The 23622-nt window shown below is 44.5% G+C and overlaps 1 protein-coding gene across 1 annotated transcript in view; it reads left to right on the top strand.

Moving 5' to 3' along the window:
* The window catches only part of LOC148141789 (uncharacterized), a 38241-nt gene extending 16196 nt beyond the window's left edge, over positions 1 to 22045 (top strand). Inside the window, exon 5 of the mRNA XM_087977640.1 lies at positions 21709 to 22045. Coding sequence (XP_087833766.1) covers positions 21709 to 21747 — 39 coding nt within the window. The 3' untranslated portion in view covers positions 21748 to 22045. The remainder of the gene's footprint in view (positions 1 to 21708) is intronic.
* Positions 22046 to 23622: the final 1577 nt, after the last annotated feature.

Raw genomic sequence — 23622 nt, 5'->3', positions numbered from 1 at the left:
TAAACACAATCAGTACAAACTGTGATTGTTCATCCTGCTTTTGTGCTCAAATTGACAGCCTCATTTACCTGCTCAACCACAAAATCTAACTTTCAAATAAGTAATTCACTGGCTGAGAATTTGTGATATTCTCAGGACATCAAAGGTGCTGTTTTCCTGATTACATTCCCTGTGCGAGCTGTCTCTTAAGTTTTGTAAGAGACCTGACTCATCCTTCAGCCAGCAGGTGTTGAGCCCCGCTATTAATGTTAATCTTGCTGCCTGACCTCAAATCAGTTGTCAGACTTCCCTGCAAATCTTCCATCACAATTCCAAATTGTAGATGTTTAATAGATAACCATTATTAATATAGCCCTTAGTAGCTGAGAGCACAACACTTTCATGGTCAGAAGTCAGATGACGCCAGGTTACAGTCCAACAGGTTTATTTGAGGGGGTCTGAAAGTTTGTGATTTCAAATAAACCAATAAATCAATGTTTGACTGTGACTCAAGTATCATCTGACTTCTGACCTTGTCCACCCCAGTCCAACACTGGAACCTCCACATCAACATTTTCATGCACCTTCTTTACAGGTGAGATTGTGTTGAGCAGAAATTGACTATATGCAGCATCTTAAAATTCTCCTGCTAATTCCGTTTTTGACCTGATCTGCATCAGAAAACGTGGACTGAATTTTCTCCTTTTGTTTGGGCGAAGTGCGTGCTGAAGTGAGATTCATTGGGCCTGGGCTGTTTGAGTCCAACAGCTGCCAATGACCCATGTTGACCTTCCTCATGTAATCATCCACTCCCCAGCACATTCATTAAGCAACCCCTTTGGCAGATCAAACTGTTCAGTAGGGAGGCTAAAGTGCTTGTCTTTGCTGGGTCGTATGTTGGAGCCACATTTAGACATTAGCTCCAAAAGCATGTCAGACGCTGCCAGCCAAGAACTGTCCTCTGGACTGTGATCCTGCACCATTATCCTGAAGGAAAATTGACCACACAGGCAAGTTACATCTTCGGTTTGTACGAAGGGACCTGGAAGTACCAGTGGATGAGATAGTGGAAAGAGGAGCATTGTTTTTTCCTGGATTAGTGGTGCTGGAAGAGCACAGCAGTTCAGGCAACATCCAAGGAGCAGCAAAATCGACGTTTCGGGCAAAAGCCTTCATCAAGAATAAAGGCAGAGAGCCTGAAGCGTGGAGAGATAAGCTAGAGGAGCGTGGGGGTGGGGAGAAAGTAGCATAGAGTACAATAGGTGAGTGGGGGAGGGGATGAAGGTGATAGGTCAGGGAGGAGAGGGTGGAGAGGGGAGGGGGAGTTGAAATGTTGGGCCACGGGACGCTGTGGTTGATTGGTGCGGGTGTCCCGGAGATGTTCCCTAAAGCGCTCTGCTAGGAGGCGCCCAGTCTCCCCAATGTAGAGGAGACCGCATCGGGAGCAACGGATACAATAAATGATATTAGTGGATGTGCAGGTAAAACTTTGATGGATGTGGAAGGCTCCTTTAGGGCCTTGGATAGCGGTGAGTGAGGAGGTGTGGACGCAGGTTTTACAGTTCCTGCGGTGGCAGGGGAAGGTGCCAGGATGGGAGGGTGAGTTGTAGGGGGGTGTGGACCTGACCTGGTAGTCATGCAGGGAACGGTCTTTGCGAAAGGCGGAAAGGAGTGGGGAGGGAAATATATCCTTGCTGGTGGGGTCTTTTTGGAGGTGGCGGAAATGTTGGTGGATGATTTGATTTATGCGAAGGTTGGTAGAGTGGAAGGTGAGCACCAGGGGCGTTCTGTCCTTGTTACAGATGGAGGGGTGGGGTCTGAGGGCGGAGTGCGGGATGTGGACGAGATGCGTTGGAGGGCATCTTTAACCACGCGGGAAGGGAAATTGCGGTCTCTAAAGAAGGAGGCCATCTGGTGTGTTCTGTGGTGGAACTGGTCCTCCTCGGAGCAGATACGGCGGAGGCAGAGGAATTGGGAATATGGGATGGCATTTTTGCAAGAGATAGAGTGGGAAGAGGTGTAATCCAGGTAGCTGTGGGAGTCGGTGGGTTTGTAAAAGATGTCAGTGTCAAGTTGGTCGTCATTAATGGAGATGGAGAGGTCCAGGAAGGGGAGGGAGGTGTCGGAGATGGTCCAGGTAAATTTAAGGTCAGGGTGGAATGTGTTGGTGAAGTTGATAAATTGCTCAACCTCCTCGCGGGAGCACGAGGTGGTGCCAATGCAGTCATCAATGTAATGGAGGAAGAGGTGGGGAGTGGTGCCGGTGTAATTACAGAAGATCAACTGTTCTACATAGCCAACAAAGAGACAGGCATAGCTGGGGCCCATACGTGTGCCCATGGCTACCCCTTTGGTCTGGAGGAAGTGGGAGGATTCAAAAGGGAAATTGTTAAGGGTGAGGACCAGTTCGGCCAAACGAATGAGAGTGTCGGTGGAAGGGTACTGTTGGAGATGTCTGGAGAGGAAAAACGGAGGGCTTGGAGGCCCTGGTCATGGCGGATGGAGGTGTAGAGGGATTGGATATCCATGGTGAAGATGAGGCGTTGGGGGCCGGGGAAACGGAAATCTTGGAGGAGGTGGAGGGCGTGGGTAGTGTCTCGAACGTATGTGGGGAGTTCCTGGACTGGGGGGATAGGACAGTGTTGAGTTAGGTAGAGATGAGTTCAGTGGGGCAGGAGCATGCTGAGACAATGGGTCGGCCAGGGTCGTCAGGCTTGTGGATCTTGGGAAGGAGGTAGAACCGGGCAGTGCGGGGTTCCCGGACTATGAGGTTGGAAGCTGTGGGTGGGAGATCTCCTGAGGTGATGAGGTTCTGTATGGTCTGGGACATGATGGTTTGGTGATGGGGGGTGGGGTCATGGTCGAGGGGGCAGTAGGAAGAGGTGTCCTCAAGTTGGCGTTTGGCTTCAGCGATGTAGAGGTCAGTGCGCCAGACTACCACAGCGCCCCCTTTATCCGCTGGCTTGATGGTGATGTTGGGATTGGAGCAGAGGAATTGGAGGGCTTCGCGTAGTGAGGGTGAGAGGTTGGAATGGGGGAGGGGGGTAGACAGGTTGAGGTGGTTAATGTCCCGGCGGCAGTTGGAAATGAAGAGATCGAGGGCAGGTAATAGGCCAGCGCGGAGTGTCCAGGTGGATGCAGTGTGTTGGAGGTGGGCGAAGGGGTCCTCGGAAGGTGGGCGGGAGTCCTGATTGTAAAAGTAAGCACGGAGGCGGAGGCGGTGGAAGAAGTGTTCGACGTCATGGCGTGTATTAAATTCATTGATGCGTGGACAGAGGGGGATGAAGGTGAGTCCTTTGCTGAGGGCTGATCGTTCGTCCTCAGTGAGGGGAAGGTCTGGGGGGATGGTGAAAACTCAGCAGGGCTGGGAGCTGGGATCTGGTGTGGGTGTGGAGCTGGGAGTGGGGTCGGTGCTGGTACCTGGAGTGGGTGTGATGGTGGGGGAATGGGGGTGTAGTCATGAGCAGGGATAGTGTTCCCCTCGGGGTTCTGGGGGGTGAGGATAGTGACACTGAGGTCTGTGGGGGTCGTGTCAGCAGAATGAAGGTGAGTGGCATTGGTGGGGGTGGAAGTGGTGGCAGGCACAGCAGTAGGGGTGGCGGAAGTCAGTGAGCGTGTGGCATCAGCAAGATGTGAGGAGCGGAAGTGGCTGTGGGAGTGGCCATGATGGGGGTGGAAGTGACAGCATCAATCAGCGGGGGGGTGGCAGCTGCATCAGCCGCATGGCTAATGGAATCCAAGTAGTTGCAGAGGCCGGGGGAATCTTCTGGAATGTTTGAGGAGTGTTTCCTGCTGACCTGTGAAGGAAGCCATGCTACTCTATTCAGCCAGCCTGGCCGAAGATAATAGAGTCAGAAATCACATGACACCAGGTTATAATGCAACAGAATTATTTGAAATTGCAAACTTTCAGAGTGCTGACTTTACCTGATGAAGGAGCAATGCTCCGAAAGCTTGAGATTTCACATAAACCTGTTGGGTTATAACCTTGTGTCATGTGACTTCTGACTTTGTCCACCACAGTCCAACACTGGCACTTTCATGTCAAAGATAATAAAGTCATACAGTCATACAGCATGGAAACAGACCCTTCGGTTCAACCAATCCATGCCGAACATAGTCCCAAACTAAATTTGTCCCACCTCCCTGCTCCTGGCCCATATCCTGCTAAACCTTTCCTATTTATGTACTTACCTAAATGTCTTTTAAGTATTATAACTGTATCTACACTCACCACTTCCTCTGGAAGTTCATTCCACATACAAACCACTATCTGTGTAAAACATTTTCACTCATGTCTTTTTTAAGTCTATCTCCTCTCACCTTAAAAATGTGCCCTTTAGTCTTGAAATCCCCCATCCTCAGGAAAAGATAACTATCAATAGCTCTATCTGTACCCTCATTAGTTTATAAACTTCTATAAGTTCGCCTCTCAACCTTCGACGTTCCAGTGAAAAATGTCCCAGCTTATCCAGCCTTTCTTTGTAGCTCAAAATTTCCACACTCAGCAACATCCTGATAAATCTTTTAGCTTCATATCCTTCCGGTAACAGGGCGACCAGAACTGGACACAGTATTCCAGGAGAGGTCTCACCAATGTCCTATACTAGGTCAATGCAGTGTCCTCTGTGAAACACAATGTACAGCAGTGCAGTAAGAAGGTTAATAACCATCTGCGGTCTGTAAGGCTAATTGCCATTTTAGCTTTCTCTTTATTCACACATACAGAGCCACTTCTCATTCTATCTGTGCCACAGCGCATGCCACTCACTAAAGCTCATGGGAAACCACCCTCATTATTAGATTCATAACATCCAGTGAACAGCTCTTTCCTACCTCACACTCCCGAAATACTAACCCTCACTGTCCTGCACTTCCTACTCACTCTCTGGGGACACCTCTCCTGCCCATGGATCACCAATAATGGCTTTTCTAACCACTTCCATCAGACTCAATCCCTCCTTTTGTCACAAAATGTGCTGTATGGTTCTATGTTAAAGCAGGAGAAGTTGGCCAATCCCGCTTTCTGTCATCTCCTCAATACTCCAACTGATGTACTCTAACCCCCAGGGCTGACAGGTTTGATTGTGGCCAAATCCCTGGAATGGAATCAGCCAAGAAACTTGACTGCCTATGAGGTCACCCACTGACTGACCATTCTCTCTCCTCAGGGACTGATCTCATTTGACTTTCACATGGCCATTTGGTTGAAGTATTTGCAGTGGATTTGCCACATAAACTGCTGGCACATGCTGTTTGTGTGAGATTGTTGTATCACAATGCTGCAAAGTAACATGTCTGCCCTCGTGACTATTCAGTGTTGTCCACTGTGACAAGCTGCCATTTTACGCTAAAAGCAGTGTCGGCTACATCGGCTGTCAACTTATAAAAACACAGAGTGAGGGGAGTTGAGAAATAAAGCTAAGTGTCATAAGATGTATCATGCGCAGTTACATAACATGCCTGTGTATGTTCTTGTGCGCAAAGTAGCCTGGCTGAAGCAGGGAGATAATAGGTGTTGCTGAGCTCTAAAATGATATCCAGAATGGTTGGAGTGGTCTGGAAGCAGCCACAATGTAATGGTGAGGCTAGTGGTTTGCCCTTGCTGGCTTGCATGGATGAAAGATAGAGAATTTGGTGTACATGAAGCATATAGGAACATTCTGATAAGACAGAGTTGAATGAACAAAGGAGGGAGGGGGGAGTGGGGCTGGTGTTTCAGAGCAGGAGAGAAACAAAGAGATTTCATAAACACTTAATCTAGGCCGCAAACTCTGAATAAGACCTTCCAGGCTCCATGTTAGGAGATTCAGATTGTTATCTGGGAAAGAGGATGTGGGAGACTGGGTTTGAGAAACGTATCAGCCATGATTGAATGGCAGAGCCGACTCGATGGGTTGAATGGCCTAATTTCTGCTCCTACGGTCTTCTGGTCTATGGTTTGATGGACTCACAGCATAATGTGGTTGATTCTTAACCTTCCTCTGGGCAATTAGGGATGGGCAATAAATGTTGATCTAGACAGTGACATCCACATTCTGTGATGAATAATTAATAAATTGCATTAATCAGGCATATACACAGCACAGTTTAAATACATTAATTATCATAGTATCCTTTAAGTAAACTGAAAGTTGCCATGCAGTGACCAATGTGTGGTATACTAATTCTGACCCAACAGCCTTGCCGATATCATTGATTGGTACAGATTCATCGTAGTCATCTCTGTGAAGCAGAATTAATCACGGGCAACATTAAAATTACAAGGACAATTCACTAAGACTATCCAAGGTTTCATAGGTTGCCCAAGGGCTGGTCTCCTAAGCCTTTGCCAGTGTGATTTTATATGCAGTGCTGCATTTCTTGGACATTGTGGGAAGATGGGATGGGGAAGTTCCAATTATTAAACAGCCCTTACAATCTCCCACTATATTTCTGCAGCTTGGCTTGCGCTGCATACATTGGAAAAAGGTCCCTTAGTCAAAGGTCAACAAAGTGGCTCCCCCTGTTGGACATTTCTGTGTCCCACTCTCTTAAGGATGATGGTAAACTATTGTATTTATGATATTCCCCACACAAGTTCAGTGGAACTGTTCAGCATGGACTGGTGGCTCTATGCCTCTATGCCAATGGACCCAGCCACAGCAGGGTCATCATTGTTATGCGCAAAGGAACAAATGGACCAGCAAATGGAGGACCAGCACCAACCTTCACTGGGTGTCAACCAGCCTCCACATGAAGAGGTTGCAACTGAAGGTCCCCTCAGGATGTGGAGGAGCTACAGGAGGCCCAGCATCTCAATGCCATTTCCTCCAGATGAACAAGATGCATGACTACTGCAGACTGAGGATATCTCAGGACACTGTCATAGAATGGTGTCATCTGCTAGAGTAGGACTTGTGAGCTGAAGGGGTATGTAGACATCCTATCCCAATGTGCTCAAGATGACAGATGTGATAATTGTTTAAGCAGCTGGCTGCTTCCATGGAACAACTGGGGGCCCATATGGGTCACCAAAATGTATCGTGGTTGTTACAGATGCAATTTGGGAGCAATCATACCATTTCATCTAATTCCTTCATGTCGTGGTACATTTTTCCATTGCAGCTGGCTTTGCCCTTATGCAGAGTACTCTTTGCTGTGCATGCATAATGCAGCTAACTTCATCCACAGAAAAGAGATATATTCCATTAACGTACATGTCCTTTGTAATCAACTGGGCCACATCTTAGAGATCTGTGCTAAGGACCTTGGACATAAGCATGATATAGTGACTGTCAATCAGAGTGTGATGATGATGTAAAGTGCCAATATATTTATTAATATGATATTCTTTTTTACAAAAAAAGTGTTAACCTGTCACTCGTGCTTTCAGAAGCTTTGCTGTTTTGCTTCCTTCCCTCTTTCTCTATTCCTGGGCTATTCCTGGCTGGCTGTGATTGACCTGCTGAATAGCTGAGCTTTCAATATAGCATTTGTGACAAGAAACCTGCAAGGTCCCTGCAGCGGCAAACATTTCTGCTGCTGTTGCTGAGTGCGAGAGAGTAGAGGAGAGAATCTGTCCATACATGGGGCTTTCTTAATAGCTAAATAGTAGAGTATTGCTTTGGAGAATGAGCTGGTGCTCACAGAGAGAAACGTCCCTAAACTGACATTTAAGAAGCTGTTGGGAAGATTCAGTCCTTGACCTTTTCATTTTTGCGATAATTTCCCAACTTTCTCACAATTGCTCACTTTCACCAAGGGAATGGAAAGGTCTGTCCAAGGTTTGTAAGAGTCAGTCCTTTTATCAACTGTTGAGTCATAGAATCACAGAGTCACACAGACCTTTCGGTCCAACCAGTCCATGCTGAATATAATCCCAATCAACTGTTCCCACTATGCATATCCTCCAAACCTTTCCTATTCATGTCCTTTTCCAAGTGTCTTTTATGCGTCGTAATTGTGTCCTTATCCACCACTTAGAGTCATAGAGTCATAGAGATGTACAGCATGGAAAGAGACCCTTCAGTCCAACCCATCCATGCCGACCAGATATCTCAACCCAATCTAGTCCCACCTGCCAGCACCCGGCCATATCCCTCCAAACCCTTCCTATTCATTTACCCATCCAGATGCCTTTAAAATGTTGCAATTGTACCAGCCTCCACCACTTCCTCTGGCAGCTCATTCCATACACACCGCCACACTCAGCATGAAAAGATTGCCTCTTAGGTCTCTTTTATATCTTTCTCCTCTCACCGTAAACCTATGACCTTTAGTTCTGGATTCCCCAACCCCAGGGAAAAGATTTTGTCTATTTACCCTATCCATACCCCCATGATTTTATAAACCTCATAAGGTTACCCCTCAGCCTCCGATGCTCCAGAGAAAACAGTGTCAGCCTATTCAGCCTCTCCCTATTGCTCAAATCCTCCAACCCTGGCAACATCCTTATAAATCTTTTTTAGATTAGATTAGATTACTTACAGTGTGGAAACAGGCCCTTCGGCCCAACAAGTCCACACCGCCCCGCCGAAGCGCAACCCACCCATACCCCTACATTTACCCCTTACCTAACACTACGGGCGATTTAGCATAGCTAATTCACCTGACCTGCACGTCTTTGGACTGTGGGAGGAAACCGGAGCACCCGGAGGAAACCGATAGGAAGGAGACCAGAATTGCACGCAATATTTCAAAAGTGGTCTAACCAATGTCCTGTACAGCCGCAACATGACCTCCCAACTCCTGCACTCAATACTCTGACCAATAAAGGGTAGCATATCAAATGCCTTCTTCACTATTCTATTGACTCTACTTTCAAGGAGCTATGAACTTGCACTCCAAGGTCTGTTTGTTCAGCAACACTCCGCAGGACCTTAACATTAAGTGTATAAGTCCTGCCCTGATTGGCTTTCCCAAAATGCAGCACCTCACATTTACCCATTGGCCCATCTGATCAAGATCCCATTGTAATCTGAGGTAACCCTCTTCACTGTCCCACCTCCAACTTTGGTGTCATCTGCAAACTTACTAACTGTACCTCTTATGCTCATATGCAAATCATTTATGTAAACGACAAAAAGTAGTGGACCTAGCACCAATCTTTGTGGCACTCCACTGGTCACAGGCCTCCAGTCTGAAAAACAACCTTCCACTACCACCCTCTGTCTTCTACCTTTGAGCCAATTCTGTATCCAAATGGCTAGTTCTCCCTGTATTCCATGAGATCTAACCTTGCTAATCCATCTCTCATGGGGAACCTTGTCGAATGCCTTACTGAAGTCCATACAGATAACGTCCATCACTCTGCCCTCATCAATTCTTTTTGTTGCTTCTTCAAAAACTCAAACAAGTTTGTGAGACATGATTTCCCTTGCACAAAGCCATGTTGACTATCTCTAATGAGTCGTTACCTTTCCAAATACATGTAAATCCTGTCCCTCAGGATTCCCTCCAACAACTTGCCCACCACCAATGTCAGGCTCACTGGTCTATAGCTTCCTGGCTTGTCCTTACCACCTTTCTTAATTAGTGGTACTGTATTAGCCAGCCTCCAGTCTTTCAGCACCTCACCTGTGACTATCACTGATACAAATATCTCAGCAAGGGGCCCAACAATCACTTTCCTAGCTTCCCACAGAGCTCTCGAGTACATCTGATCAGGTCCGGGGTTTTATCCACTTTTATGTGTTTCAAGACGTCGAGCACTTCCTTCTCTGTAATATGGACATTTTTCAACATGTCACCAGCTATTTCTCTACATTCTATATTTTCCATGTCCTTCTCCACAGTAAACACTGATGCAAAATACTTGTTTTGTATCTGCCCCATCTCCTGCAGCACCACACAAAGGCCGCTTTGCTGACCTTTGAGAGGGGGGTGGTCAAGATTAGAGTGGTGCTGGAAAAGCACAGCGCGTCAGGCAGCATCCGAGGACCAGGAAAATCAATATTTCGGGCAGGAACCCTTCATCAGGGCAATTTTCCTGCTCCTCCAATGCTGCCTGACATGCTGTGCTTTTCCAGCACCACTCTCGTCTTGACTCTGATCTCTAGCATCTGCAGTCCTCACTTTTGCCTAGTTGATTTTAAACACTGGCTATTGGTAGTAATGCTGTGCTGTTTAGGCCAAAGATTGGAGTTCAATGAAACAAATGAAAGTGGTGAATTCACCAGGGTCAGACAGGTGGGGTCACATTCCTCCATTCCTGCCAATAGGCCCTTCCTTCAATCATTCCGAGGAATGATCACTCAACCCAAAACTTTAACTCTAATTTGTCTCCACAGATGCTGCTAGACCTGTAGAGTCTTTCCAGCAATTTTTTATTTTTGTCTCTGATTTAGAGTATCCACAGTTCTTTTGGCACGTTCTTTATATATGGAACACCTGACAAGGTGGAACCCTCACTATCTTCCTCTTGCGGGCCATGCTAGAATGAGAGGCTGTCATCTTAGGATAAGGGGTAGCAAATTTAAAACAAAGTTGAGGAGAAACTACGTCTCCCAAAGAGTTGTGAATCTGTGGAATTTTGCCACCCCAAGTGTGGTGGATGTTGAGACAATGAGTACATTTCAGGAGGAGTTGAACAGATTTTTAATTGGCAATGGGTTGAAGGGTTATTGGGAGAAAGCAGGAAAATGGGGCAAGGAGCATATCAGGAGAAAGTGAGGTCTACAGATGTTGGAGATTAAAGTCGAAGAGTGTGGTGCTGGAAAAGCACAGCCAGAGCAGGAAAATTGACGTTTCGAGGATAAGCCCTTCATCAAGAATGAGGGATGGCCCAAGGGGGCTGAGAGATAAATAGGAGGGGGATGAGGCTGGGGGGAAGGTAGCTGAGAATGTGATGGGGAGATGGAGGTGGGGGTAATGGTAATAGGTCGGGAGGGGTGGAGCGGATGGGTGGGAAGGAAGATGGACATGTACGATGGTTTTAGAGGACAGAGATGATTTAGAAGGTTGGATCTGGGATAAGGAGGGAGGAGGGGACATGAGGAAACTGGTGAAATCGACATTGAGGGTCCCAAGGCAGAAGATGAGGCGTTCTTCCTCCAGGCGTCAAGTGGTTAGAGTTTGGCAGTGGAGGAGGCCAAGGACTTGCATTCCTTGGCAGAGTGGGAGGGAGAGTTAAAGTGTTTGGCTACAGGGAGGTGGGGTTGTTTAGTTTGTGTGCCCCAGCGATGTTCTCTGAAATGTTCCGCAAGTATGCGTCCTGTCTCCTCAATGTAGAGATTCACCTGTGCTTCCACACACGCCATCTACTGAGTCCGTTGCTCCCAATGTGGTCTTCTCTACTTTGGGGAGACTGCTATTCTCTTGTCTCTGCCCACTATTCTACGCATTACCAGTCCTCAGATATTTGGAATATTTAGAAAATATAGAAACGTTTATGGCAGAGAATAAGACCAGTCTGCCCATCATGTCTGCACTACCTGAGAAGTAAACCACCCACTTCATCCCTTTTCCAGCACTGGAAGTTACGTGACCTTAGGAGTATGTTATGAATGACTAGAAAATGGGGATTGAGTTTCAGCAGATGGGCTTTTGAAATACAAACAAATAACATGATCCTTTACTCGTTCAAGTTTCCCAAGGACCCTTTGTCTCGAAAGGGTACCTTTGTGACTCATTAAAGAAATTCTTATTTCTCTTGTGATTGCCTATTATGGTGTGTTTGTATACTCAACTTTAAAGTGTAATTTGTAATTAATGTGTCCGGTGCATGACATGGGATCTGGCAAGAAAGAGTTAACACATTTACTCAAGAGTTTGAGGGTAGCTTTGAGGGTAACAAATTAAGTTTATCTTGATCCAAACTGGGGCAAATGTAAAACCATTCAGCAGGCAAACCAGCAATCATTCATTCAAAGATTAAAGGCAGGAACTTAAAAACCATCTGGTTTCTTAGATTACATAGCAACACACCTAAATCCAGTTTCCTCATTATAAGCGCAACTCTGCATTTAATTATGAGTGAACTTGGGCAACAGCAGATTCTTAAGCTGCATAAGGATTTTGGCAAGGAAAGGCATAAAATATAAACTCTTAGGATTTCATTTTCACCTGCAGCTTCAAAATTTCCTTTATGGGACTGTTCCTGAACTCTGTAAAGACTTGCTAATGGAATATGTGACTTTGGAATGTTCAATTTCTTGGAGGGCATTTTTTCAACAGGATGTTAATAGTACAGAAGAAGCATTCTTCATTTTTCATGAAAGAAGGTTTTCAACCCCTCCCAGTTGCTGTAATAGCCTATTTGCATCTGTGCTCTTGTGTTATCCCATTTGCATTAGGACAGATAATGCTTGCTGCAGAAGCTTGTTGTTGGACCTAATTTTGCCACATGTGCATTTTCTGGAGCAAAGCCATTAAACTTTAATTTGAGAACCAGTCATCTTTAGCACATTAGAAGTGCATTAGAGAGGAACCAGCCATTCTCTATCTCTCCTGCAATTTCCGCTGGTAACTGCCTGTACAAATGGGGCAAGATAATATAGCTACAATAGGCGATATTTTAATATGGTGTAGAAAATAACTTGCCATCCAACAAGAAACCGCGCCACTGAAAAAATGTCAAGGCTTTACTTCCTTGTGGGTATATGTAGGCAGGTCAGAAATAGGCAGCATATTAAAGGGACAACTGCAATCTTCATACCACCCATCCTGATGAAGGGCTTTTGCCCAAAACGTCGATTTTCCTGCTCCTCGGATGCTGCCTGACCTGCTGTGCTTTTTCAGCACCACTCTAACCTAGACTCTAATCCCAACCAATCCGTGTCACCCTAACTAATCTGGAATGGGTGAATGGGGACTGTTGAGTTCACAATCTGTTGCAATTATATCATGTGTGACTTTTCAATGAAAATAGTATAATAATTAATGGGAGGTGGGTATTGCTTGCTGGACCATTGCTCATCTCTTGTGAAAATGTTGGTGAGATGCAATCTCTATGGACTTCAGTAAGGCGTTCAACAAGGTTCCCCATGTTTAGCAAGGTTTGATCTCATGGAATACAGGGAGAACTAGCCATTTGGATACAGAACTGGCTCAAAGGTAGAAGACAGAGGGTGGTGGTGGAGGGTTATTTTTTCAGACTGGAGGCATGTGACCAGTGGAGTAACACAAGGATTAATGATGGGTCCACTACTTTTCATTGTTTGTATAAATGATTTGTATATGAGCATAAGAGGTATAGTTAGTAAGTTTGCAGATGACATCTAAATTGAATGTGTAGTGGACAGCGAAGAAGGTTACCTCAGATTACAATAGGATCTTGATCAAATGGGCCAATGGGCTGAGAAGTGGCAGATGGAGTTTAATTCAGATAAATGCGAGGTGCTGCATTTTGGGAAAGCAAATCTTAGCAGGACTTATACACTTAATGGTAAGGTCCTAGGGAGTGTGCTGAACAAAGAGACCTTGGAGTGCAGGCTCATAGCTCCTTGAAAGTGGGGTTGCAGGTAGATAGGATAGTGAAGAAGGCGTTTGGTATGCTTTCCTTTATTGGTCAGAGTATTGAGTACAGGAGTTGGGAGGTCATGTTGCGGTTGTACAGGACATTGGTGAGGCCACTGTTGGAATATTGCGTGCAATTCTGGTCTCCTTCCTATTGGAAAGATGTTGTGAAACTTGAAAGGGTTCAGAAAAGATTTATAAAGATGTTGCCAGGGTTGGAGGATTTGAGCTATAGGGAGAGGCTGAACAGTCTGGGGCTGTTTTCCCTGGAGCATCGGAGGCTGAGGGGTGACCTTCTGGAGGTTTATCAAATCATGAGGGGCATGGATAGGGTAAATAGACAAAGTCTTTTCCCTGACGTGGGGGAGTCCAGAACTAGAGGGCACAGGTTTAGGGTGAGAGGGGAAAGATATGAAAGAGATCTAAGGAGCAACCTTTTCATGCAGAGCATGTTACGTGCTGCCAGAGGAAGTGATGGAGGCTGGTACAATTGCAACATTTAAAAGACATCTGGGTGGATATATGAATAGGAAGGGTTTGGAGGGATATAGGCCAGGTGCTAGCAGTATGACTAGATTGGGTTGGGATATCTGGGTTGGACCGAAGGGTCTGTTTCAATGCTTTACCTCTCTATGACACGAAACTACCTTTGTGAATTGCTACAGTCCATGTGCTATAGGTAGACCCACAATGTTATTAGAATGAGAGAATTCCAGGATGTTGACACAGCTACACTGAAGGAAAGGTGATATAATTCCAAGACAGGTTGGTGTGTGGCTTGGTGGGAAACTTTCAAATGATGGTGTTCCCAAGTATCTGCTGTCCTTGTCCTTTTAGATGGAAGTGGCCATGAGTTTGGAAGGAGCCAGCTAAGGTTCTTTAATGAATTTCTGTTGTGCATCTTGTAATTGCTACACACTGCTGCTACTGAGCATCATTGGTGGAGGGGCGTGGATGCTTGTGGATCTGCTGTCAATCAAGTGAACTGCTTTGTCTTGGATGATGTCAAGCTTCTTGAGTGTTGTTGGAGTTGCACCCATCCAGACAAGTGGGCAGTATTCCATCAGACTCCTGATATGTACTTTGTAGATGGGGGACAGACTTGGAGAGAAGAGATTACTTGCTGCAGGATTCCTAACCTCTAACCTGTTGTTGTGGCTATTGTATTTATATTGCAGCTCCAGTTCATTTTCTGGTTAATGGTAACCCCATGGATATTGACAGTAGAAGATTCAATGATGGTGATGCCATTGAATGGTGATGCCATTATGGTGGCACAGTAGCTCAGTGGTTAGCACTGCTATCACGGGACCTGGGTTCGATTCTAGCTTAGGCCGACTGTCTGTGTACAATTTACACGTTGTCCCCGTGTCTGTGCAAGTTTCCTCCTGGTGCTCCGGTTTCCTCCCACAGTCCAAAGACGTGCAGGTTAGGTGAATTGCCCATAGTGTTCAGGGATGTGTAGGTTAGGTGCATTAGTCAGGGGTAAATATAAGGGAGGGGAATGGGTCTGGTGGGTTACTCTTTGGAAGATTAGTGTTGACTTGTTGGGCTGAAGGGCCTGTTTCCACACTGTAGAGATTCTATATAAAAAAAATGTCAGGAGGTGATAGTTGGGTTCTTGGAGATAATCATTGTCTAGCACTTGTGTAGTGCGAATGTTACTTGGCCACTTTTCAGCCCAAACTTTAATATTCTTTAGGCCTTGCTGGACATGGACTGATTCTTGGTTGAAGAATAGATTGCATTGTATCTATCCTCAGCCTCTGTCAAGGATTTACGAAATAGAGACATCAGCTGTGCTTACAGTGGGTAGCCATTATCTCTCAGTAAGGTAAAAACAATGACTGCAGATGCTGGAAACCAGATTCTGGATTAGTGGTGCTGGAAGAGCACAGAAGTTCAGGCAGCATCCAAGGAACTTCAAATTATCTCTCAGTAACTGTCTTTGTAAGGCAGCAAACCCTTGATACAAAACAAGAGAATGAGAGTTTTCAAGAATACAGACATTGTGACAGTTCCCAGGCTACATGACACAGGTTTATTAACAAGTCAACCTGATGATCACAGATGACTGGTACATTTATGGAATGGAAGCCTTCGTTGTTGAAATTAGCCACTTTGTGACAAAGCACTTTCAGCATGATGTGTGCACGGTCTATAGTGTCCTGTACTTAGGAGAGCCCAATTATATCTATTGCCTGGGCTACAGCACCGACCTCAACACAACAAAATGAGATGAAATGGTGTGAGCTGTCACAGCCTTGATATATTTAGGACTTAAAGATTGAGAGTCCACATGGCTCAGTGGATTTGCGGATGCAGCCGATTGCTTAGAAACTTAGTGCAGTGATCACCTTGATGGCCACTGGGATAAATATCCACTCAGCTCATCAGTTTCCAAGTCCCCCTCCAGCAGTTGCCACAGTTTAATCAAGGAATCCCGGTACATCCTCAATCTGTGCTGGCAATGTGTTTCTCTCATCGGGAGGAAATGGCATTAAGGGTAAGAGATTCTAGTTCCCATGTACCTCCCCCATCTTCTGGGAGGAACTTCAACTGCAATCTCTTCATGTGCTAGCTGTTCAGCAGCTGCTGGGGGTTGCTGCTGGTCTTGCAATTGCTTCTGTATTTGTTCCTCCTCTATTTCTCTGTGCCTTTACTTCACTGCAGCCACAGCAATGTTAACCCCTGTTGTAGCTGGATTCATTAGTCACAGTTCCAATGAGCATATTTGAGGAATATCAGAAACAGAGTGAAGTGAGCAGTCAGTATTCTCATCACTCACTAATGACTATTTGGCAGAGTCCTCCATACAGTGGAATATGGAGGGCTCCAACAAGAAGGTCATGGAAAGCCACGAACAGGGCAAAGAGGCACAGTAACTTCCACTCCACCTACCTCACTCCATCGGGACCTATGCACCTTAGTCTAATGAATGCAACAAACTCCATGCTAATGCAGGAGTTTGCCGATGCAGTAGAATTATTGACAAATGATTCCCCTACCCCCAATTCCACAACTGTCAAGAAAGACAGCATTGCTTATAAGAACATGCTGGTGAATAGGTACAGTTCAAGATGAGAGGAAATCAGTTCTAAGCCCTTGTGCAGCCAATTGCCTTGATAAATTGTGGTTTGCAGTTGAGACGTATAAGGTCACCTGTGAATACTTTTACCTCACAGAGATGACTGTGATCAATCTGTAATGACCAATGACATGGTCAAGATTGTTTGTGACCAGGATTTGTATTCTACACATTTGGACAAATCAGCATTTCACCTATAAGGTACAACGGTTAGAAATATCTTCAACGTATACAATGTAAGTGCCTTATTACTGCATTCTCTCCTGAAGGACCTTTGATCTCTCATTAGCAGAGACCTTGTGCTCAGACAGTGAAGAAATTCCTGGTGTAATCACATTGCCATTGTGCATTTGTGATTGAGATGACTATGGGCAGATTGCACTTGTCAGAGTGAGTCACAGGCTCAGCTTAATAGTCAAGGACCCCCAGAACCTTACAGTTTCTTTCCTTTTTACATTCCCTGTCAATCCCATCAGCACTGAGCTTCCACATGTTCCCACCCTATTACTTTATTTACATCCCTGTTTCCTAATTTTATCTGAGGCAGCAAAGTAGCTCAGTTGTTAGCACTGCTGCCTTACAATGCCAAGGATCTGGGTTTGATTCCTGGCTTGGGTAACTGTCAGTATGGAGTTTGCACACTCTCCGTGTGTCTGTGTGGGTTTTGTCCCACAATCCAAAAATGCGCAGATTCGATGAATTGGCCAGGCTAAATTGCCCATAGTGATAGGCGCATGAGTAGGAGAATAGGCCTGAGTGGGTTACTCTTCAGAGCGTTGGTGTGGACCTGTTGGGCCGAAGGGCCTGTTTCACACTGTAGGGAATCTAATCAATCCCCTGAGCCCAGCTTCTCGTGCTGCACTGTCCTACCAATAAAGTCAAAGTGGATGTGACTGCCAGTGACATGGTAACCCATGTCCTTCAATGTAATATTATCCTCCACCCTTATATGTTGAATTTTTGTCGTTCCCAGTTATTGTCCCTTCTGCATCTCAGCATGCCGCCTCTGATTCCCACAAATGCCTTCCTCAGCTTCCTTAATGTAATGAACCTGTTTTTCATTTCCTATGAATGGGCTCCCGAGACTGACTGTGGCTCACCCTCATGACCAATTTGGAAGGACAGACCCAACTAATGAGTGACTGGGCACTTAAGTGATCAGAGTGAACACTGGATTATGATGAGGTGGTGCTTTTGACAGTGGTGGAACATCTTAACCAACAACAGTCCATCTTGGCTTGACCAAGGACTACTCCCCTTAGACTTTGAGACATGGCTAAAGTGTATGCAGTGTGTTTGCTGGATTAGCTGCTGTCACATGGTGTCATATTACCATACAGCAACATGTCCACCCCTTAACTGATCACAGCTGACAAGAATAACAAACTTCTCTGGTTTTGTGTCTGCACTAAAAGGAAAGGTATGGAGAATGATAAGTAGATCAGAGATGTGCCATGAGGATTTGGTGAGGTGGTACCTGCCTGATGCTATCTCTATGTGGATGAAGGTGTGAGTGGTTTCTGTCCACAGAATGTATCCTGAGATATTGTGAACTACTGTTCAACATGGAAGCCCAGAGGAGCAAGGGGCAATCTGGAGTCGCCAAGTGCCCGCTCTGACTTTCCTGTCAGAATTATTGCTGTCGAGTTTCTCTCTGATTCATGAAAGAGTACAAACTGCATATAATAAAGGAAAGATTAGGTACGTGCAAATAAATTGGCCTCTTGTCACTCACTGATAAGGATCTCATCTCACCATTCAAAATCAGGTCACAAAATCAGACATCTTATTTCTCAATGTCGAAAATCCTATTTTTCTATTCACACCACATTTTCTGAACTAATTCATTATTGCCCGCTATTCATGGGCTGGGAAAATTCAGCCCATGTTTACCAAAGACCGAATTTTATAAATATTTGGCTAAGTGTCAACTTTGGGGAGTTTCATGGAGGTTTCACTCCATGAGTTGTCCAATTCAGTTATCTCACGTGACGCTCCACTAGAAACCTCATTATATATGCAGGTCCCCGTGGTGCTGCTCTTGCACTATTGCACTCTCGACAGCAGTGCCGGGGTCTTCCAACATCCCATACAATGCTACAAGAAGATTAATGACCTTCTGCACTCACATCCTCTCTCTGCAACCTCACACTCACTCTAACACTGACATTGCACCCTCTGAGACTCATTACGTGTTCCTCTAAATATTACATGCAGTATCTTCCCTCAGTGGCCCTCTCTCACCCACTCCTCATCCACTAACACTTGCTGTCCTCCACACTTCCTACTCACTCACTCAGAACAACTCATCACTTTATCCTCACTGCTGAAGGACTAGACCCCTGAATCACTCTAGTCTCCATTGACTGTTCATGGCTGCTAAACATGATGAGCAACCTGGCTACATGTCTGTGCTAAAGGCAAGGTACAACAGGGATGCTGTGAACATTCAAGTAAGTGCAAAGTGAGCGAGCACTAAGCAATTGAGCTAAGAAACCTGAGATGTGCCCTGATCCGATGCATGAGATAGGTCCCTACATGCAATGTTGAAGTGGTGAGCTATGTTAAAAGTGAATCACAAATGTGCCATGATGGTATGGTGAGACTTGCACTTTATCATTGCCAATCTCTGCGGAAAAAGGGGTGTTGTCCATGGAGTGTGCCCTGACATATATGGCGGCAAATATGGATATTCGAAGACTATGCTGACATATTGCAGCTACCTGTTCAGACTTTTATATTAGGAACTTTCACCATCAAGTCTCTCCCCACGGCCTGAGAAAATAGCAAATGAAGTGAGATGAGGTAATAATGAGATGTTAACGCATACAAATAGGCCTCTCACCACTACCTAGTGAGATTCTTGTCTCACTGTTAAAACCTTGGATGGAAAGTCAGATATCCTTTTCTTAATGTTGGAAATGGCATTTTCCCAATCCTGCCATATCTTGCCAACTTCTTTGCTGTTGCCCAAGTTGATAAAGGGCAGAATGGACTTTGCAACTTGGAAAGAAGAAATAGTTGGTAAAGTTAGAAGCTGCAAGTTGAGATGAAGCAATGTCACTTAAACCCTGTGGTGAAATGAATGAATTCACTGGAAGCTCAGATGTGTCTCATCATCACTTTCAAGATTCATGGAGTTTAAGAGATACATTTCACTGTCAAGTATAAGATGAGAAGAGCACTTAGTCATACTTAAGCACAATGCAAATGCTTTCATCTAATAATTATTTCTAATCAAATTTACCATTAGGGGCAAAGTCTAATAACAGCCATTGTAACAAGTGCTCTATTCATTCTTAAACTAAGGAACATGTCCGTTTAAATCAAGGTAATGGTGTTGCATGATGTCATTCTCAGTCTTCTTTAATTATCTTTTATGTCATAAAAATAAATCACTTAATGCACAAAGGGACAGTTGACTTTAATCTTCAACTACACTTAAAATCACCCACCACAATTACTCAGTGCACAGTGTAAAATTACAGTGTGATATATAAAACCATCAGTGCTGAGTGTAAAAATTGATGTGTTGTCAATTATAGCAAATTAACGGAATCCAACTATCTGAAGCCATTAACCTTGCCTCAGCAATGCTTGCATTGACATCTTGTAGATAGGGTGTTTGGACAGTAGCTTTTCATCTGGGGAGCTTTTATTCAAACCCAGGTTATTGGTGCCTCTTCTTTTGCGGTTTCTGGATTTGAACGCACTCTCTCCAGCTTTCAGTTTTACTGCAGCTCTTTCTCTTCATACTGCTGGCATTCGATATGAATGAACTATCACTAATCATTGGAATTTCAAACTGTTATACAAGAATTTAGAATCTAACTTCAGTCATATTTATAACCAGTGAATGTTAGCGGGAGCACAGATCCTTAGAAACAGCATGCTGTATGAAAGGCATTGTAAGAAACCTCAATTATTGAATTTGGTTATTTCAAATATCACAATTCTACCAGCAACAAATATGTAAAGTAAGGAATACATGACTTACAAAGAAACATCAATTAACATTACATAGAGTTTAAGTTGCTACTCATTTTAAGACACACACTATAGATTGCAGCTAAATCTTCCCAAGCTGTGAACGATGTGGACATTGGTGAGAGAGTTGGAAAAATTGTGTGGCAGGGAGGAGCTGCTCGATGTTGAGGGCAGTTGTATTTTCCAACCAAGGATTGAACAGGAGGGTGAGATTCTCACAAGTGAGCCCCAAAACTGCCTACTTGCATGCATTAGCATGCTTTAATCATAATTCATTAATCTCTCTTCATTAATATATAGTTTCACATTCAACCACTGACTGGATAGAACCTCAGCAGTGATAATTCCTCACATGCAAGTCAGAGATGTCAACTGACGAGTCCAGCTTGCTGCTAGCTTCTTTGGATGTCTATCTTGGATGCCTGGCACTAACATCTCAGCGCACACTCCATGGGTAGTGACTGCAGGCAGTCCCTGTGCTCAGATCTTGGTATTAACACGTTCCAGCCTTGCTACATCACAGTGGCACACCTCTGATTCACTTGTAAGGTGCTTCTGCACATCAATGCTGTGTTTTGGACTGCACAGGACACTTTGCATTGGAATGTTGCTACCAGGACACTTTACCCAGGAACAAGCATCCACCTCATAGATAGGATCATCTTGGGAATCCTTTTGGCTCTCTCAGTGCTCTCTCACTTTGTATCAGCTTGGATGTTCACAGCAACTCTGCTTTGTCTTGTCTTTTTGTTCATTGTCCCCTCTGCTGGAGCTTAAAGAATCAAAGTGCTTGTGGTTTGCCTTGCCATGTAGCACAGACCGGAAGTGGGTGTCTCATCTTCGCCAACAGTTATCGGTAAAAGGGGTGGGCATATTGCTATATGGCATCGTGTGCCATCAGTCTCACACCTGCAGCATATGCCAGCTGTGTATGTAGCAAATACACTTCATGTGCATCTACCAAATAGCCAAGTCTTAAAGAGAAGTTGTCCACTTTCAAGCTAAAGGGAGCTGTCTTTGGGCAGGGTCCTGCACAGTAAGTAATTACGCAGCTTCCAACATCATTCCAGCTGTTGATATCAGAGGTTGCCAAGCCAAGTCAATTGGAGTGTGAGGGGCAGGAGGTCCATGCATTAGTTCAGGAAATGTGCTGCTCTTATTGGATTCTAAATGAGTGTCACTGGACCTGAAACATTAACTCTGCTTTCTCTTCACAGATGCTGCCAGACCTGCTGAGATTGTCCAAAAATTTCTGATTTTATTTACAAATGGCATGACCTGGTTACAATGAAATTCCATCAATGTACCCTCAGAATGTTCAGTCCTCCCCATCCAAGATGGCGGCAGAGTCCTCCCCATCCAAGATGGCGGCAGAGTGGGAGTCCTTAGCTGGAGCTTGTTCACTCCGTCCTTTTCTTTTTTTCCTTTTTGTTCTCTTTTGCGTTTCTTTTCCCACTTTGCATATTTCTTGCCCCCTTTTTTAAAAACAGTCTTTGTTTGAATATGAGAGGCTTTTAACACTTTAAATGTTTGGCTGTTAACCTGATGATTTTATTAAACCTTTGCTTCTGCATCTGGAGTTTCAGCAAATGCAAGGACCTACTGGAAGGTTTCCTGTAAGCAAATTGTAATTATATCTAACGCACGCAGTTCTGTTGAACAACTGAAACTCTAATGGGGGTGGGGGTGGGGTGAGTTATCTTCTGGACTTGTTCCAAAGGCAAACATGTAGCTTTGCATCACATGTTTCTCTTGCATGAACAAAAGCAACAATTTGGCTCAGACATCACTTGTTTGTGTTTGTTTAATCATTATGGGTCATTCATCAGTTTTTTTACAGAAGTAATTGTTATCTGTCTGCATTCATGAAATGTAAGACATCAAATGATTCGCGTATGGCTACTAATGTGATGAATCTCTGACAACTTTTGTTGCATATATTAATTTTTAACAAATGTGCATACAAAGCACAATCATCCAGTATTATTGGAGAAGGGGTCAAATGTGAAAAATTGCTTGCGTTTATCACATAATGTTAATGGTTGTAGCAAAGAGGAATCTGCGTATCTTTATGAAAACCATGCAACCAGTATTGAGTGACCTCTCCAGGCTAAAGCCAGGAAAGCATCTTAACAGGGCTGTGACCTACAGCCCTGCCGATTGCTACAGGCAACATAAATTGCCTGGATTCAGGAATGCCATTTTAATTGTGGATGAATATTGTAGTGTATGAAGCCATCACTAATTGCACCATCTGCATTTTCCCTCTTACTTGTTCATTGTAAACTCTGGTAACCAGAATGGATAAGGACTTAGAGGCTATAATGCTGCCTTCTTATTTGCGCAAAGGAGGTTTGGATGACTAATGTTGACTGTTGGATTTCATCCAAGATGATTTCCTTAGGTCCCCAAGGTTACACGTAAGGGAGGATGAAAGAAACAACTAGCCTGGGTTATTCAAAAGGGCAGTACGACCAAACTTTTCAGTTGTCTCGTCTTTGTCAACATTCTATCAGATAAAGCACTCTCCTAGCATCTGTAATAGGCATTTCTGAAAAAAAATTCAGATGGTTCATTTCATAGATGAAGTTGTGATATCAGCTTGAGCACTGAGTGTGATTCAGCTCATCATCCTGAGTAATGAACCTACAGTGTTCTGTCTTAGATTATAGGAATCTGTTTAGCACTAATGTTCGCTGTGCTTGAGTGTGGATTTTGCAGAAACTTGTAGAAACAGCTGGAAGCTATAACAAGAGGCATGTTTCAGACATTTTAAAGTGTTACAAATCAAACTTGTTATACGCACAGAAATTGATATTATCTTTCTACAGGACCTCGATGTGGAATATGCCATTGTGATTTACATGGTAACAATGTCTCTAAGCGCAGTGGCTTCACATGGGATAAGAAGGAAACATATTCCTATTAATGTATAAAGGCTCAGTCCCATCTGAGATTTAGACCAGAATTACTAAGGATAGTAGGCCAGTCAGTCCCTCAAGCCTGCTCCAACATTCAGTAGGATCATGGCTGATTAGATATTCCTCACGTTCATTTATCTGCACTTTCCCTGTGTCCCTTGATTCCGCGACTGATCAAAATCTATCTTAGCCTTAAACATACACAAGGAC

This window comes from Chiloscyllium plagiosum, unplaced genomic scaffold (assembly GCF_037043375.1).
Source record: "Chiloscyllium plagiosum isolate Xiang-an unplaced genomic scaffold, Cpla_swu_hap1 HiC_scaffold_32, whole genome shotgun sequence".
Taxonomy (NCBI): domain Eukaryota; kingdom Metazoa; phylum Chordata; class Chondrichthyes; order Orectolobiformes; family Hemiscylliidae; genus Chiloscyllium; species Chiloscyllium plagiosum.
Note: the sequence above shows the minus strand (reverse complement) of the source record. Positions and strands in the feature narration are given on the sequence as shown.